The sequence below is a fragment of the Eumetopias jubatus genome, unplaced genomic scaffold (assembly GCF_037043125.1).
Source record: "Eumetopias jubatus isolate StellerSeaLion01/CBP00866 unplaced genomic scaffold, mEumJub1_p1.0 scaffold_15, whole genome shotgun sequence".
Lineage (NCBI taxonomy): Eukaryota > Metazoa > Chordata > Mammalia > Carnivora > Otariidae > Eumetopias > Eumetopias jubatus.
Window position 1 is genome coordinate 18,033,321 of NW_028274821.1, and position 14,881 is coordinate 18,048,201.

At 39.5% G+C, this 14,881-nt stretch overlaps 1 protein-coding gene across 3 annotated transcripts in view; it reads left to right on the forward strand.

The window, feature by feature from the left end:
- The window catches only part of PCSK5 (proprotein convertase subtilisin/kexin type 5), a 455,891-nt gene that overhangs the window by 349,057 nt on the left and 91,953 nt on the right, over window positions 1-14,881 (forward strand). For all 3 annotated transcript variants that reach the window (XM_088019243.1, XM_028094318.2, XM_028094319.2), the window contains exons 22-23: window positions 2,954-3,090; window positions 8,559-8,765. In XM_088019243.1, the coding sequence (XP_087875369.1) occupies window positions 2,954-3,090; window positions 8,559-8,765 (344 nt within the window). The remainder of the gene's footprint in view (window positions 1-2,953; window positions 3,091-8,558; window positions 8,766-14,881) is intronic.

Here is a 14,881-nt window from a genome sequence, read left to right on the forward strand (position 1 = left end):
ACACACACTGGGGGGTCTGGAAAATTTAGTGCCAATGTAGAGAACATTACCTCTGCCCAGCTCTTTAGCACTTGGTTTTGCCGACTTCTTCCTTTCCATAAGCCCCATTGGACCTGGAATTGTTCACTGCTATGAAAAGGCTAAGAGCATGCCTGAGTTGGGGACAAAATGCCTCCCCTGCAGAGATTAGCTTGCCCAATTGTCTCAGAAGTCCAGAGTGGATGACTGGCTGTCCTAGAAATGGCTTGAGTTGGCTTTACAGGAAATTGTCCTTAGCCCCATGGAGCCCAGAGCAAGGTTGTCTATTCTCCTCCACTAGGGAAGATTTGTTAGTGTCAGTGGAAATCTGTGCCACTTGAAATGGTACTTTTCTCAAGTTCCTTAGCAATTGTCCTTGAGGGGGATGGAGGGTGCAAGGGATGATGTAATTCAGTGCCTTTACCCAAGCATGACTGTTTTCCTTCTCTTTTTTGATCTTTAGAAAGAATCACATTCTTCCAAAAACCTGTGTACTTCACCTACGCTTTCCTTCGGGTAGATACGAAGGGAGGTGGTTTAAAGCACCATTATGTGCTTGATATTTTCTTAAAATCAAGCACTCAAGTCAGAAAGGCACCCCCAACCATATATAATACACAAAAGTATTACACCATTGGCTTCACCCCCAAGTCTGCCACCCCCACTTTCTGGACGCTTCTACACGGTTCCCATCATTAAGAGTATTAGATCACCTCTCCCAAGAGAAATTATTTCCCCCTAAACAAATTCGTCAGCTCTTTCTATAAAAGGCAAAAAATGACGATATACTTTTCATTCCCTTTGCAACTGAATTTAGGGGGAAAAAAGAACCCTCACAAGTAAACATTCCCATTCTCCCTTCAGCAGAGTATCTAGTAGCTTCCTTGTTGAAAAAACCTCAGAAAGCTCTTATGCAGTTTTTCTTAAAGGCAGGTTTTGGGTTTTTTTAACTAGTCACATCCAAATGATTCCTTGAAAAATCTTCTAGCTCAGAAACCAGAGCCAGGGTGGGGCTGGGATATTCCCAGTTGGCATCAGTGCCATCAACTAAAAATCTGGGCTGGGAGCACAGCCTTCTCATTATACACCGTGGTGCAAGGGATCTGTTTTGACATGGACAACCAGATGTGCATACGTGTCTGCTTAGGGCTGGGACTTCATGCCCTGCAGTGGGCTCAAAGGCTTGTTCACTCCAGTGGTGACCAGAACCTAAAGGGCAGAGAATGCAAGAACGAGGTGGCTGTCTGTCTTATGTTGGTGGTGTTAATCCCATTGTTTCTTCTTTTTTTTTTTTTACAGAAATTAAATTTTTTTTTAAGATTTTATTTATTTGTCAGAGAGAGAGACAGAGGCAGGCAGAGGGAGAAGCAGACTCCCCGCTGAGCAAGGAGCCTGATGTGGGGCTCAGTCCCAGGACCCTGGGATCATGACCTGAGCCAAAGGCAGACGCTTAACCAACTGAGTCACCCAGGCGCCCCAATCCCATTGTTTCTAACAGATGTAAATGACACTTCAGGGTGTGGAGATGAGATGGAAGATCACAAGCAACACCCTATTCAGGCTGCCTTGGTCCTGTTCCAACCTGCACAGCCCTGTGACTGAAATGGCCCATCCCCAGCTCAGGGCTGGCTCTAGCTGTAGAAACAGTGGGATTTAGACACACCAGTGCACCCCAGGCCTACGCCTGACCTTCCATGGGATGTCCAGCTTGGGGAAAGAGAGTTAGTAGAGAGAGAAAGGAGCCCTACCTTTGCTGACAGGCCCTCCGCTCTCTCAGGCCAGGATGCCAACCTTATACCATCGGGGGTACATGTGTGCTACATGGTCAGTTAGCTGAACAGTAGCTACTACTATAAGGAAACTTGAACAGACCCAGTTTGACACCACCTGTGTTAACTTAGGACTCATTTAGCAAATTCCATTGTAATCCATACTATCAGCGAGCAGAAGGCAGAATAGCAGCTCTCAAAATGTGTTCCCTAGACCAGCAGCATGTGCTTCACCCAGGAACTTAAAAAACACAAATTCTCAGCTCTCTCCCCCCAAAAATCACTGAATTAGAAACTCTGGGGGTGGAGCCCCACAGCTCACTTTATTACCGCATCACCTATCTGACTCTTGCGCTTGGTAAATATTTTGTATTTTTCTAAGCGAAGTTTTTGGATACGATTTACCTAATCCTGTTTGCTCTTGGGATTTCTTTGCAAAGGAAGAAAAGAAGCAAGACTATGAAAATATTAACAGTGACATTATGATATGTATTTTATGTGTATAAAATCAAAGGTTTTAGAAGCCCCATGATAACTCATCTGTGGTGTCCTTGTAGGTGTTCGCAAACATGATGAAAAAAAGTTGGTACTTTAGAAATCAGGAAACGCTTGCAAAAATGACACTCAAAATCATTTTTATCGATTACTTGCCACATACATAGGCCAAGATTATAAGTAGCACGTAAGCACCAGGACCGCGCTTTATTCTACCCTTTTGAGAGCCCTCGATGTTGACATTTCCCTTGTAAAGTGTGCATATGTTGATAACTAAAGGAAGGATATTTCTCCAAGGCCTCTGGATTCAGAGGCCTAGTTAGTGTCTTGAAAATTTAAAGACCTCCATCTGACTGTTGACTGCGTTTGGCTGGGGCCCACACTATGGGTTTAATCCCTGCAGGCACTGGTTAGCCTATTTGGAACCAGACTCCGGATTGCATCCTGAGCCAGTTTCTGGCATGCCTGCTGTTGGGTCCAAACCTTGGGCCAAGGATGGGTACGTGACTAATATTCCACATGTTCTAAGATGATCAGTCCCAGGCATCCCCCTTGTTTCTGGAACAATGAAACCAAGTGTGTGCACTGAAACATGAACACCACATGTTCTCATACTTAGAGCCATTCCAGAAAGTCACCCTTTCAAACGCTGAAATCTGCTCTTCCTCTAGGACTTTTGACAATGGCCGCTGCATTTTCAAATGTCCCTCAGGGAAATTTGAATTTGAGAACCAATGCCATCTATGCCACTACACCTGCCAAGAATGCCAAGGAAATGAGCCTTCCAACTGCACTGCCTGTGGAGTAGGTGAGGAAGTCTGGCTGCTCTCTTCTTCCTTTCTGCAAAGCTGTTCTCCCACTGGTTTGACTCAAAAGCTTCAACTCTGGGGACAAGGGGTAGATATTAGACAGCTGTTCATTGGAGAGTGTGTATCACCTTGAAGTTTCTGCTTCTTGTCAGGAAATGAATTCACATTATCCTAGGCGCAGACTCACTGCCCCTAAGGACATGAGAGAGAAGCTAAGAGATGTCCTTCTAAAGAAGGAGAAAGAAAGGTCATTCAGACATGAGACCGTCAGGAAAGCTAAGATTTGTTGAGGTGAAAGTGAAAAGCGAGGATGTTAAGGGTGACACATTCAGTCTTCAAGAGAAATATTGAAATAGAGGCTGTGTCAACGTCTCCTCAGCCCTGAGCTATGCCATTTAGAAGTTGTCAGAGCCCTACTGTAGGAACAAAGGAATTGTTTCAACACAAAAATATTACTTTTTGTCTCAGGTTTAACAGTTCAAGTTTCTGCTGTCATTGGATTATATTCCATGATCTCAAAGGTCCTCTACAGTTTGACCCTTGTCTCCTTCCCAACTTCCCCTCATATCTGTTCCCCACTTTGACCTCACGTGGGCCAGATTCATATTTTACTTGACCTTTTAACATTTCAGCCAAATTTTAAAATTGGGAAATTTCAAAGAAAAACCTTGGTGGTTTGGTTTTTTTGTTTGTTTGTTTTTGTTTTGGCTTGCTTTGGTTTCTTTTGAAAACTTGGAGCACAACACTGGGCACCACTTGGCCTACATTCCCCAGATGGTTGAGTGGAGATCAGAGGCTGCTCTTTGTTTCTCCACAGTCCCCACCACTCCCTATCGTCTCACTGATCCCAAGGCCATCAGTTACCACCGCCATCGTGCTTACATGGTTTTTTTTCTGGTGGAAGAGAATTATTTATCTTTATTCTTCCTCATAATATAACCAAGAAAAATGAAGAACAAATTGAGAGTATCATGCATTTGCAGGAAAATGGGAGAGAACACATTTCTTTGTGTAAATTAAAATTATTTCTTTGTTTCTTATGTAAACAAAGTAGATCTATATCAATTTTTCTCTGTAGCCTGCTCCTTTCTGTTTCCTTCCTCGTCTAAAGGATGGTGATAATGGTTTTCTACTTTTAAGATTATGACAATGAAATGAGGTTAAATGAGATAAAATAACAAAGCACTTAAATAGGGCTGGGCACATTAGAAGTACTCAATAAATATCAAATACTACCCTTACTACTTCTAGACTACGACTACTACCACTGTTATTGTTCGTACCTACTTACTCCTGTGGGCATGTGAATTTCTCTAGCTGTTCAAAGACTTCACTGGAAATGTTCCTCACTTATCTGCCTGACCTCTATTTATTTGTAGGTCTCAGTTTCAACATCATTTCCTCAATGAGGGCTGCCCCAATTTCCTTGTCTGGGATGGGACCTCTCCATATGTGCATCCTTGGAGCCTCCACTTACCCCTTTACATTCATCCTCAAACTTGATAGCTATCTTGTCCATAAGACTCTATGTCCTGTAAGAGCAGTGAATGGTTTCTACCTGAGCACTAGCTTTGAGCACTGGTAGAGCATCAGCACGCACAGTATAACTGAATAAATGAATGGTTCAGTAGAAAGAATATCAGTACCAGCAATCAGGGTACCTGGGTTCTAGTTCCACCTCTTTTAAGTTTCTCCTTGTTTGTAAAAAAAAAAAAAAAAAAAAGAATGGGGGTGGAGGTGGCACATAGACAAGACAGCATCTAGAATCCCTTTCACACTTAAAACACACTAAATCTTCATACATAGTCCAAAATTAAGGATTCGCTTGAATACCGAACAAATGTCTAGTATGTTCTAAGCATCTTATAGTTACTTGGACCAATCCACACAAAAGATGCTTTGACATTTCTTCTCTATTTTTTGTTTAAAAGTCTATGTTTACTCCATATCTTAACAAAAGTTCACATGTAGAAGTTACTACACATAGTTGCCATAGAAAATGCAATAAATGATTGTATGATGCTTGCCTTCAAGGACTTTACAGCCTAACAGGGATTTGTGCTCATGTATTATAAAACAAGAAAATATTAAAGACCAAAGGAAGGAAGGAATCCTACCACAAGTCAGAGGGGAAACATCACTTTCAGCTCTAGTGAGCAGAAAAGCCTTGCCAGAGAAGGCATTGTTGAGCAAGCTCTGATTAGCAGGGTTCCCCCCTATTAGAGCACAAGGCCCCTAGTGCATATATTAGCATGGCCAGTACATGAAACAGTGCTAAAGACAAGGGATGCCTGACCTGAGGCAGTTCCATAGCAACAGGCTTTAATACTGAGGGGTGTTTGGGTGGCTCAGTCAGCTGGGCCTCTAACTCTTGGTTTTGGCTCAGGTCATGATCTCGGGGTTGTGGGATTCAGCCCTGTGACAGGCTCCATGTTGGGCACCAAATTTTCTTGAGATTCTCTCCTCATTCCTCCCTCCCCCTCTGCTCCTCCCCCTGCTCCTCTCTCAAATAAATACTTAAATAAAATCGTTAAAAAAAAAAAAAAAAAAGGCTGAAAACCCTCTGACTACAGGGTGCCAAATACACACATAAGCATCTCCCATCAGTTCACAGAAATCTCACCTTTGGTTAACTGTAATTTTATTAAGATTTAGGTTTGAATCCTTTTGAAAGTACAGATTTCTAGCCCTGTTGGTGAAGATTCCCTCTAAGCTCTTGTCCGGATTTTCCTCTACAAAACTGAACCCAAAGCTAAATTTGACCAATCACACAACAACTACAGTAAGAAAAATGTTGAAGCTAAACTTTATAAAGTTTACTTTCAGAATCCCTCAGCCTTTATTTTTTTTAAGATTTTATTTCTTTGAGAGAGAGAGAGAGCACGAGCAGGGGGGGAGGTGCAGAGGGGAGGGAGAAGAAGACTCCCCACTGAGCAGGGAGCGTGTTGCGGGGCTCAATCCCAGGACCCCAGATCATGACCTGAGTTGAAGGCAGACACTTAACCGACTGAGCCACCCAGGCACCCCCTCAGCCTTTCTTTCATCATTTCCAGCAATCCTTTCCCTTCATGTCTTCTACCCTCAACCTTTCTTTCTTCCTGAAGGCATGCTGTCTTCACATGAGTCCACCTTCTCTTCTAATGAAATTAGCTGCAAGAGATGCTCTGGAAACAGCCAATTGCTCTTAGGTATAAATGAAAGCCATTCTCAGAGTTTCTTGCACTTTGACTCATATTATCACATGAAAGGTTTAGCACCTTACAAAAATATCAGCCCTTCTGCTACTAGAACAAGCTTCCCTTATTTATTGTCACAATAATTTAAATTCTGAGACTCTGGTCAAGTAGCCAAAAATTTATGCATGATAATTTAAATCACTGGGGTATCCAAATTACCAGCCAAAGCTGGTAATACTACCCAGAGCTGCCATACTACCCAGGCTATTAGAAATTTGAGCCAATCTTGGTGTAATTCTGGACCAAATCTGCAGGAAAAGCTGCCCTTGATCAAGGCATCTAAGTCAACTCCTTTACAGGGTCCATGTATTTTAAATACCAAGACCATCTAAATCTGTTTTTTAAACTCAAATTATAATACCCAACGAGGTTCAAATAATAAAGCCATGTCTGAACAATACAAATGGGATTGGAGAACATTTCCTCTGATATTGGAACCCATCATTGTTAATTTTTATTTTTAGATTGTTGATCCAGGTGGATATGTTAGGAAAATGGGAATATTGCTCAATATTAAGGCACTTAGCCACTCATTCATTCATACAACAAATATGTATTTAGATCTCAATATATCCCAGACTGTCCCAAGCCTCTGGATCCTGAGGTGATGTTGTGGGAGGGTATAGGGCGTGGATAGCAACTGCTGAATGGAGGAGAAAGTAGCTTCTCACTGTTCTCAAATCTTCCTACCTATATCTGAGAAGTTCAGCCCTCTGAAAAATAGGATCTTTTCTGAATGAGTTATGGTGGAAATGGGGTTTGCTAGGGTTTTCATAAGGTGTCTGAGAAGAACAGAGCTTGGAAGGTTGACCCTTTTGTGGTGTCGAGATTCCATGTTCCACGAGAGCAGGGGTTTGTGCTCTATATCAACCTGCAGCTGTAGAATCACCAAATGCACATTACATCCTCCCAAACACTCTCCTTCCCTTAAAGGATAATGTTCATCCAATTCAAACTTGGAGAGCGCAGACACATTCTTACACCACCCTAGGGAAATCCTCTTTATTGGCTTTGTCCCTTGGGAACCAGCAGACTTCCAGTTGGAAATCACAAATAGAAAAGAGGTAGCTTCAGAGCCCATAATCCAAGGGTGTGATTTTTAAATTGGATTTGAACTAGGGACTTAATTAAGGACAAAACATCAGGTTGGATCATTTGGACACAAAAATACTTGAATGTTGGCAATTTCATGTGGTTCGATCTAGTATACTGATATTAAGATTCTGCCCTTGCAACACAGGGTTAGCAATATCTTTATCCACAGATTCAGCAACCTTGCACCTTGAAGGTCAACACTTCTGGATCTTCACGTGGTATATCATGAGTGAACACTAGCCCCAGTTATTTTGGGAAACACAGGTCAGGTGTTCTGCAGAGGCAGGAGCATATGGGAGACTTAATCCAGAGAAGATGGATGCCCTAAATATACTCAGCACAAACAAAAACTCCAGTAGGGTGAGGGTAGGAGACCTCTAGGCACATTTTGTTAATTTTGTTTTAGGTGTATATAAACTGATTATAATTCTTTCTCATTCATTGTGACGTATAATTGGTTCGAATTTTCTATCCCCTCCAAAAGCATATTCCCATAGTCTCACATTAGACATACTGCTAATTCTTTCCAAGTAGACTCCAATGTTGACAGAAGCTCAGGACTTCCAAAAATCCATTTAAGGAGTCAAAAAGGTGTGCTTGGTCTATAGCACTTCAATAGGCTGTCATCATAGGAGTTGGCAACAATGCAAAAATTCAGATTTTTGGACAGTTAATACAAGCATGTGATTTTGATAACAGAATTCAAAATCATTCTAAAAGTCTGCACTCTTACAAAAATGGCTCTATCAGTAAGCATTTGTTTGTTCTTATAGGACCTCTATAGCTCCCAAGTCTGAGAGCTTTCACAGATACCAAAAAGAGCCCTTGGGAAAGTTAAACACTTTCTGACTTATAGTTATTCACAGAGTGTGATTTCTGCTTTTGCAGTGACATTACAGATGGTAGTCCCTACTCACTCAAATATACAAAATATTCAAAAATTATTCCCTACAATGAAAACTTTTCAACTATAAGTATATAGATATTGTAATTTTCATTAAATACATTCTTATACTCCTGGTCCCCTAGCCGCCAAAATACTTACATCTTTAAAAAAAAAAAAATCTTAGGTTATATTAGCTTCACAGTTAATTTTGTACATTTTCCTTCTTTTTGTTACCCCTCCATCTGTTCAGATAAGCATGGCCAGGAGCGCTTCCTATATCAGGGGGAGTGTTGGGAGAGCTGCCCAGCAAGCCACTACCCTGCCGAGGGGCACACCTGCCTGCCCTGCTCAGACAACTGTGAGCTTTGCCACAGCGCACACATCTGTACACGATGCATGGGTGGCTACTTCATAGTGCCCACCAACCATACCTGCCAGAAGTTGGAGTGTGGACAAGGTAAGGCTGCTCTGGGCCACTGTCTTATATCAGGAGGTAGCATGAGGAGCTACGCCTAGATGGCTCCAAGATTTGAATTGACCTCCTGGCTTTAATGTTGGCACCTGGGATGACTTTGTGTGACTGCATGTCCTGTGGGGACAGTGATGTCTCCTCCTCTCTTCCTCCACACACCTTTCTCTGGGTCTCTTCAGACACATTCCAGAGACATAGGAATATAGCTAATCACAGAGAAATTGATGTTAATCAAGGGTTTGTGGGCAGGGTAAATAGAGAGAAAATCAAATTAGAACTTGAAGGTCCTGACCAACAATTTTCTCCCTCCCAAGTTATTACTAGTTATGAGACCCTGTGCAAAATCAGTCTAATTTCTCTATGCCTTTTTTCCTTCATGGGTGAAAGGGTGAGCATTGCACCAAGCTGCTGCAATGAGAAAACGCTTACCTAAAGCTACTTGAAAATATTAAATGTTTTGCAAATCATATGTGTTATTGCTAGTGCCCAATTCCTTATCTTACATGGGAAGAAGGAGATTAAAAAATAGGACTCACGGTTTTTGTTCTTTTCCATGTAAGAATGCTACAGACTGTCTCTGCTCTGTATAAGAATTATGCCTGGTCTGGTGCTAAAAAGAGTTCCAAGATGTTTCTAGAATAATTAAGACACTCATTCCTTTTTCTGCTTTATGTTTACTGATGTAGTATAGGATTTAAAACTTAAAAAAAAAAATTTAGGAAAGCAGATTTACAAAGACGGAGTCTGTTCATTTATATACCCAATTCCATATTCCCAGAAGTAGAACTCATTTTTTTAATAAATGAAATCTACCAGCTTGAAGTCAAAGCTAGTTGTGTGGCACAGAGTCCAACTTGTTCTATTTGTACCAATCAAGCTGATACAATCTGTTAAATTAATGGAAAGAGATAAAAAGGGGGATTCAGGGTGGAGATATAAAAAGACTCTAAACTCATCTCCTTCTACAGATATGATAATTTTATAGCTACATGCAGAATAATTTTCCTCCAAAATGGACCTGAGAACTGGATAAACTGCACCTCTACAACAAAAGATACAAGAAACACATCAAGGGGAACCTGGGTGACTCAGTCCATTAAGCATCCAACTCTTAGTTTTGGCTCAGGTCATGATCTCACAGCCGTGAGATCAAGTCCCACATCAGGCTCTGTGCTGAGTGTGGAGTCTGCTTCAGATTCTCTCTCCCTCTTCTTCTCCCTCCCCCTCTGCTTCTCCCCCCCTCCACTCACTTGCACTCTCTCTCTCTCTAAAATAAATAAAATCTTTTTTAAAAAGAGAGAAGGCACATCAAGACACAGAAAAAATATCCAAAGAAATAAGGGCTAAAAACTTCTCTAATCTGGGGGGGGAAACAGATATCTAGGCCCGGGAATCCCAGAGAATTCCAAATAAGAGGAACCCAAACAGAACCACACCAAGATATATAATTAAAATGGTAAAAGTTAAAGATAAAGAGAGAATCTAAAAAGAGGTATAGAAAAACAATTTATTTAATGTACAAGGAAAAACTCATAAGCCTATTAACAAATTTTGCAGCAGAAACTCTATCCAGGCCAGAAGGGAGTGGCATGATTCAAAGTGCTGAAAGCAAAAAAATTTCCAATCAAGAATTGTCTACTTGCAAAGGTTATCATTCAGAATGAAGGAGAGTTTAGGAGTTTTCCAGATAAGCGAAGGCTAGAGGAGATCACCACTAAAACAGCTTTAGAGGAAATGTTAAGGAGATTTCTCTAAACTGAAAAGAAAAGACACTAATAATGTGAAAAGATATGAAAGTATTAATTTTACTGGAAAAGGCAAATATATAGTAAAGGTAGTGAATCCATCATTTACAAAGCAAGGTTAAGGTCAAAGGCAAAAATAGTAAAATTAATTAAAATTAAAATAATTAAGGATGCATAAAATTAAAAGATGTAATATGTGTCATCAAAATAATAGAATGAGGAGCTTTGGAATGTGTCCAAAATTAAGTTGTTATCAACATAAAAAAAAAAACTTCTTATATATATGGGATATTATATGTGAACCTCATGGTAACCACAAAGAAAAAAACTTATAGTAAATATACAAAAGAAAATGAGGAAGGAATCTAAAACTAACACTAAAGAAAGCCATCAAACCACAAGGGAAGAGAGAGAAAAAAGGAACCAAGAGGAACTTCAAAAAAAGCCAGGAAACAATTATCAAAATGACAATAGTACATACATATCAATAATTACTTTATATATAAATGGACTAAACTCACCATTCAAAAAGACAGAGTAGCTGAGTGGATTAAAAAAAAAATCTATATGCTGTCTATAAGAGACTCACTTAAGAAATAAGGACACACACAGACTGAATGTGAAGGGACAAAAAAAAATTTCATGCAAATGGAAATGAAAAGAAAGCAGGTGTAGCTATACTTATATCATACAAAATAAACTTTAAAAACAAAGCCTATAGTGTATAGGAAATCCACTGATTTGTGTGCATTGATTTTATATGCTGCCACTTTACTGAATTCCTGTATGAGTTCTAGCAGTTTTGGGGTGGTGTCTTTTGGGTTTTCCACATAAAGTATCATATCATCTGCAAACAGTGAGTTTGACCTCTTCTTTGCCGATTCAGATGCCTTTTATTTCTTTTTGTTGTCTGATTGCTGTGGCTAGGACTTCTAGTACTATGTTAAATAGCAGTGGTGACAGTGGACATCCCTGCCACGTTCCTGACCTTAGGGGGAAAGCTCTCAGTTTTTCCCCATTGAGAATGATATTCGCTGTGGGTTTTTCATAGATGGTTTTTATGATATTGAGGTATGTACTCTCTATCCCTATACTCTGAAGAGTTTTGATCAAGAAAGGATGCTGTACTTTGTCAAATGCTTTTTCTGCATCTATTGAGAGGATCATATGGTTCTTGTTCTTTTATTAATGTATTGTATCACATAGATTGATTTGTGGATGTTGAACCAACCTTGCAGCCCAAGACAGAAGAAAGAGAAATTAAGGAGTCGATCCCATTTACAATTGCACCCAAAACTGTAAGATACCTAAGAATAAATCTAACCAAAGAGGCGAAGAATCTGTACTCAGAAAACTATAAAATCCTCAGGAAAGAAATTGAGGAAGACACAAAGAAATGGAAAAACGTCCCATGCTCATGCATTGGAAGAACAAATATTGTGAAGATGTCAATGCTACCTAGAGCAATCTACACATTCAATGCAATCCCTATCAAAATACCATCAACTTTTTTCAAAGAAATGGAACAAATAATCCTGAAATCTGTATGGAACCAGAAGAGACCCCAAATAGCCAGAGGTATGTTGAAAAAGAGAAGCAAAGCTGGTGGCAGCACAATTCCGGACTTCCAGCTCTATTACAAAGCTGTCATCATCAAGACAGTATGGTACTGGCACAAAAACAGACACATAGATCAATGGAACAGAATAGAGAGCCCAGAAATGGACCCTCAACTCTATGGTCAACTAATCTTCGACAAAGCAGGAAAGAATGTCCAATGGAAAAAAGACAGTCTCTTCAACAAATGGTGTTGGGAAAATTGGACAGCCACATGCAGAACAATGAAACTGGACCATTTCCTTACACCACACCCAAAAATAGACTCAAAATGGTTGAAAGACCTCAACGTGAGACAGGAGTCATCAAAATCCTAAAGGAGAACACAGGCAGCAACCTCTTCGACCTCAGCAACAGCAACTTCTTCCTAGAAATGTCACCAAAGGCAAGGGAAGCAAGGGCAAAAATGAACTATTGGGACTTCATCAAGATAAAAAGCTTTTGCACAGCAAAAGAAACAGTCCACAAAACCAAAAGACAACCGACAGAATGGGAGAAGATATTTGCAAATGACATATCAGATAAAGGGCTAGTATCCAAAATCTATAAAGAACTTATCAAACTCAACACCCAAAGAACAAATGATCCAATCAAGAAATGGGCAGAAGACACGAACAGACATTTTTCCAAAGAAGATATCCAAATGGCCAACAGACACATGAAAAAGTGCTCAACATTGCTCGGCATCAGGGACATCCAAATCAAAACCTCAATGAGAGACCACCTCACACCCGTCAGAATGGCTAAAAATAACAAGTCAGGAAATGACAGATGTTAGCGGGGATGCGGAGAAAGGGGAACCCTCCAACACTGTTGGTGGGAATGCAAGCAGGTGTAGCCACTCTGGAAAACAGTATGGAGGTTCCTCAAAAAGTTGAAAATAGAGCTACCATACGACCCAGCAACTGCACTACTGGGTATTTACCCCAAAGATACAAATGTAGTGATCCGAAGGGGTACGTGTACGTACTCTACGATGTTTACAGTAGCAATGTCCACAATAGCCAAACTGTGGAAAGAGCCAAGATGTCCATCAACAGATGAATGGATAAAGAAGATGTTGTATATATATATACAATGGAATATTATGCAGCCATCAAAAGGAATGAAATCTTGCCATTTGCAACAACGTGGATGGAGCTGGAAGGTATTATGCTGAGCAAAATAAGTCAATCAGAGAAAGACATGTATCATATGATCTCACTGATATGAGGAATTCTTAATCTCAGGAAACAAACTGAGGGTTGCTGGAGTGGTGGGGGGTGGGAGGCATGGGGTGGCTGGGTGATAGACATTGGGGAGGGTATGTGCTATGGTGAGTGCTGTGAATTGTGTAAAACTGTTGAATCATAGACCTGTACCTCTGAAACAAATAATACAGTATATGTTAAAAAAAAGAAGAAGATAGTAGGAAGGGAAAAATAAAGGGGGGGAAACTGGAGGGGGAGACGAACCATGAGAGACTATGGACTCTGAAAAACAAACTGAGGGTTCTAGAAGGGAGGGTGTAGGGGGATGGGCTAGACTGGTGGTGGGTATTAAAGAGGGCACGTTCTGCATGGAGCACTGGATGTTATACACAAACAATGAAACATGGAACACTACATAAAAAACTAATGATGTAATGTATGGTGATTAACATCACATAATAAAATAAAAAAACAAAGACTATAATAAATGGTAAAGAAAGGTGCTATATAATGATAAAGAGATGAATATGGCTAAAAGATATAATATTTATAAATATATATGTACAACATAGAAGCACCAAAACATACCAAGCAGATATTAGCAGATCTAAAGGGAAAAATTGAAAGCAATACAATAATTGTAGAAGACTTTAACACCCCCATTTATATCGATGGATAGATCATCCTTACAGAAAATCAATAAGGTAATATCAGCCTTAAAAAACACATTATACCAGATGGACTTAATAGATATATATATTCAAAAGCAGCAAAATACATATTCTTCTCAAGTACACATGGAACATTTTCTAGGATAGATCATATGTTAGGCCACAAAACAAGTATCAATAAGTTCAAGAAGACTGAATTCATATCAAGCAGCTTCTTTGACCACAATGGTATGAAACTAGAAATAAATTACCATAATAAAACTGGAATAACCAGAAAAACATGGAGATTAAACAACATGCTACTGAACTACCAAAGGGTCATCAAAGAAACCAAAGGATTAAAAAAAAAAAAAAACTAGTGATGTTGACTAACATAATAAAAAAAATTATAATTAAAAAAATTAAAAATAAATACAAATAAACTAGAGACAAACAAAAATACAAATATGACATACTAAGATCTATGGGATAGAGCAAAATTTGTCCTAAGAGGAAAGTACATAGCAATACAGGCCTATTTCAAGAAGAAAGAAAAATCACAAATAAATAATTTAACCTTATACCTAAAAGAACTAGGAAAAAAGAAAAAAGGCCAAAGTTAGTAGAAGAAAAGAAAATAATAAAGATCAGAGTAAATATAAATGAAATAGAGATTAAAAGGACAATAAAAAAAGATCAATAAAATTAAGAGCTGGTTCTTTGTAAAGATAAAAAAAATTGACAAACCTTTAGCTAGATTCACCAAGAAAAAAAGACAGGAGGCTCAAATAAATAAAATCAGAAATGAACCAGAAGTTACAATTGATAATATAAAAATACAAAGGATCTAAGAGACTACTAAGAGAATTATACACCAACAAATTGGACAACCTAGAATA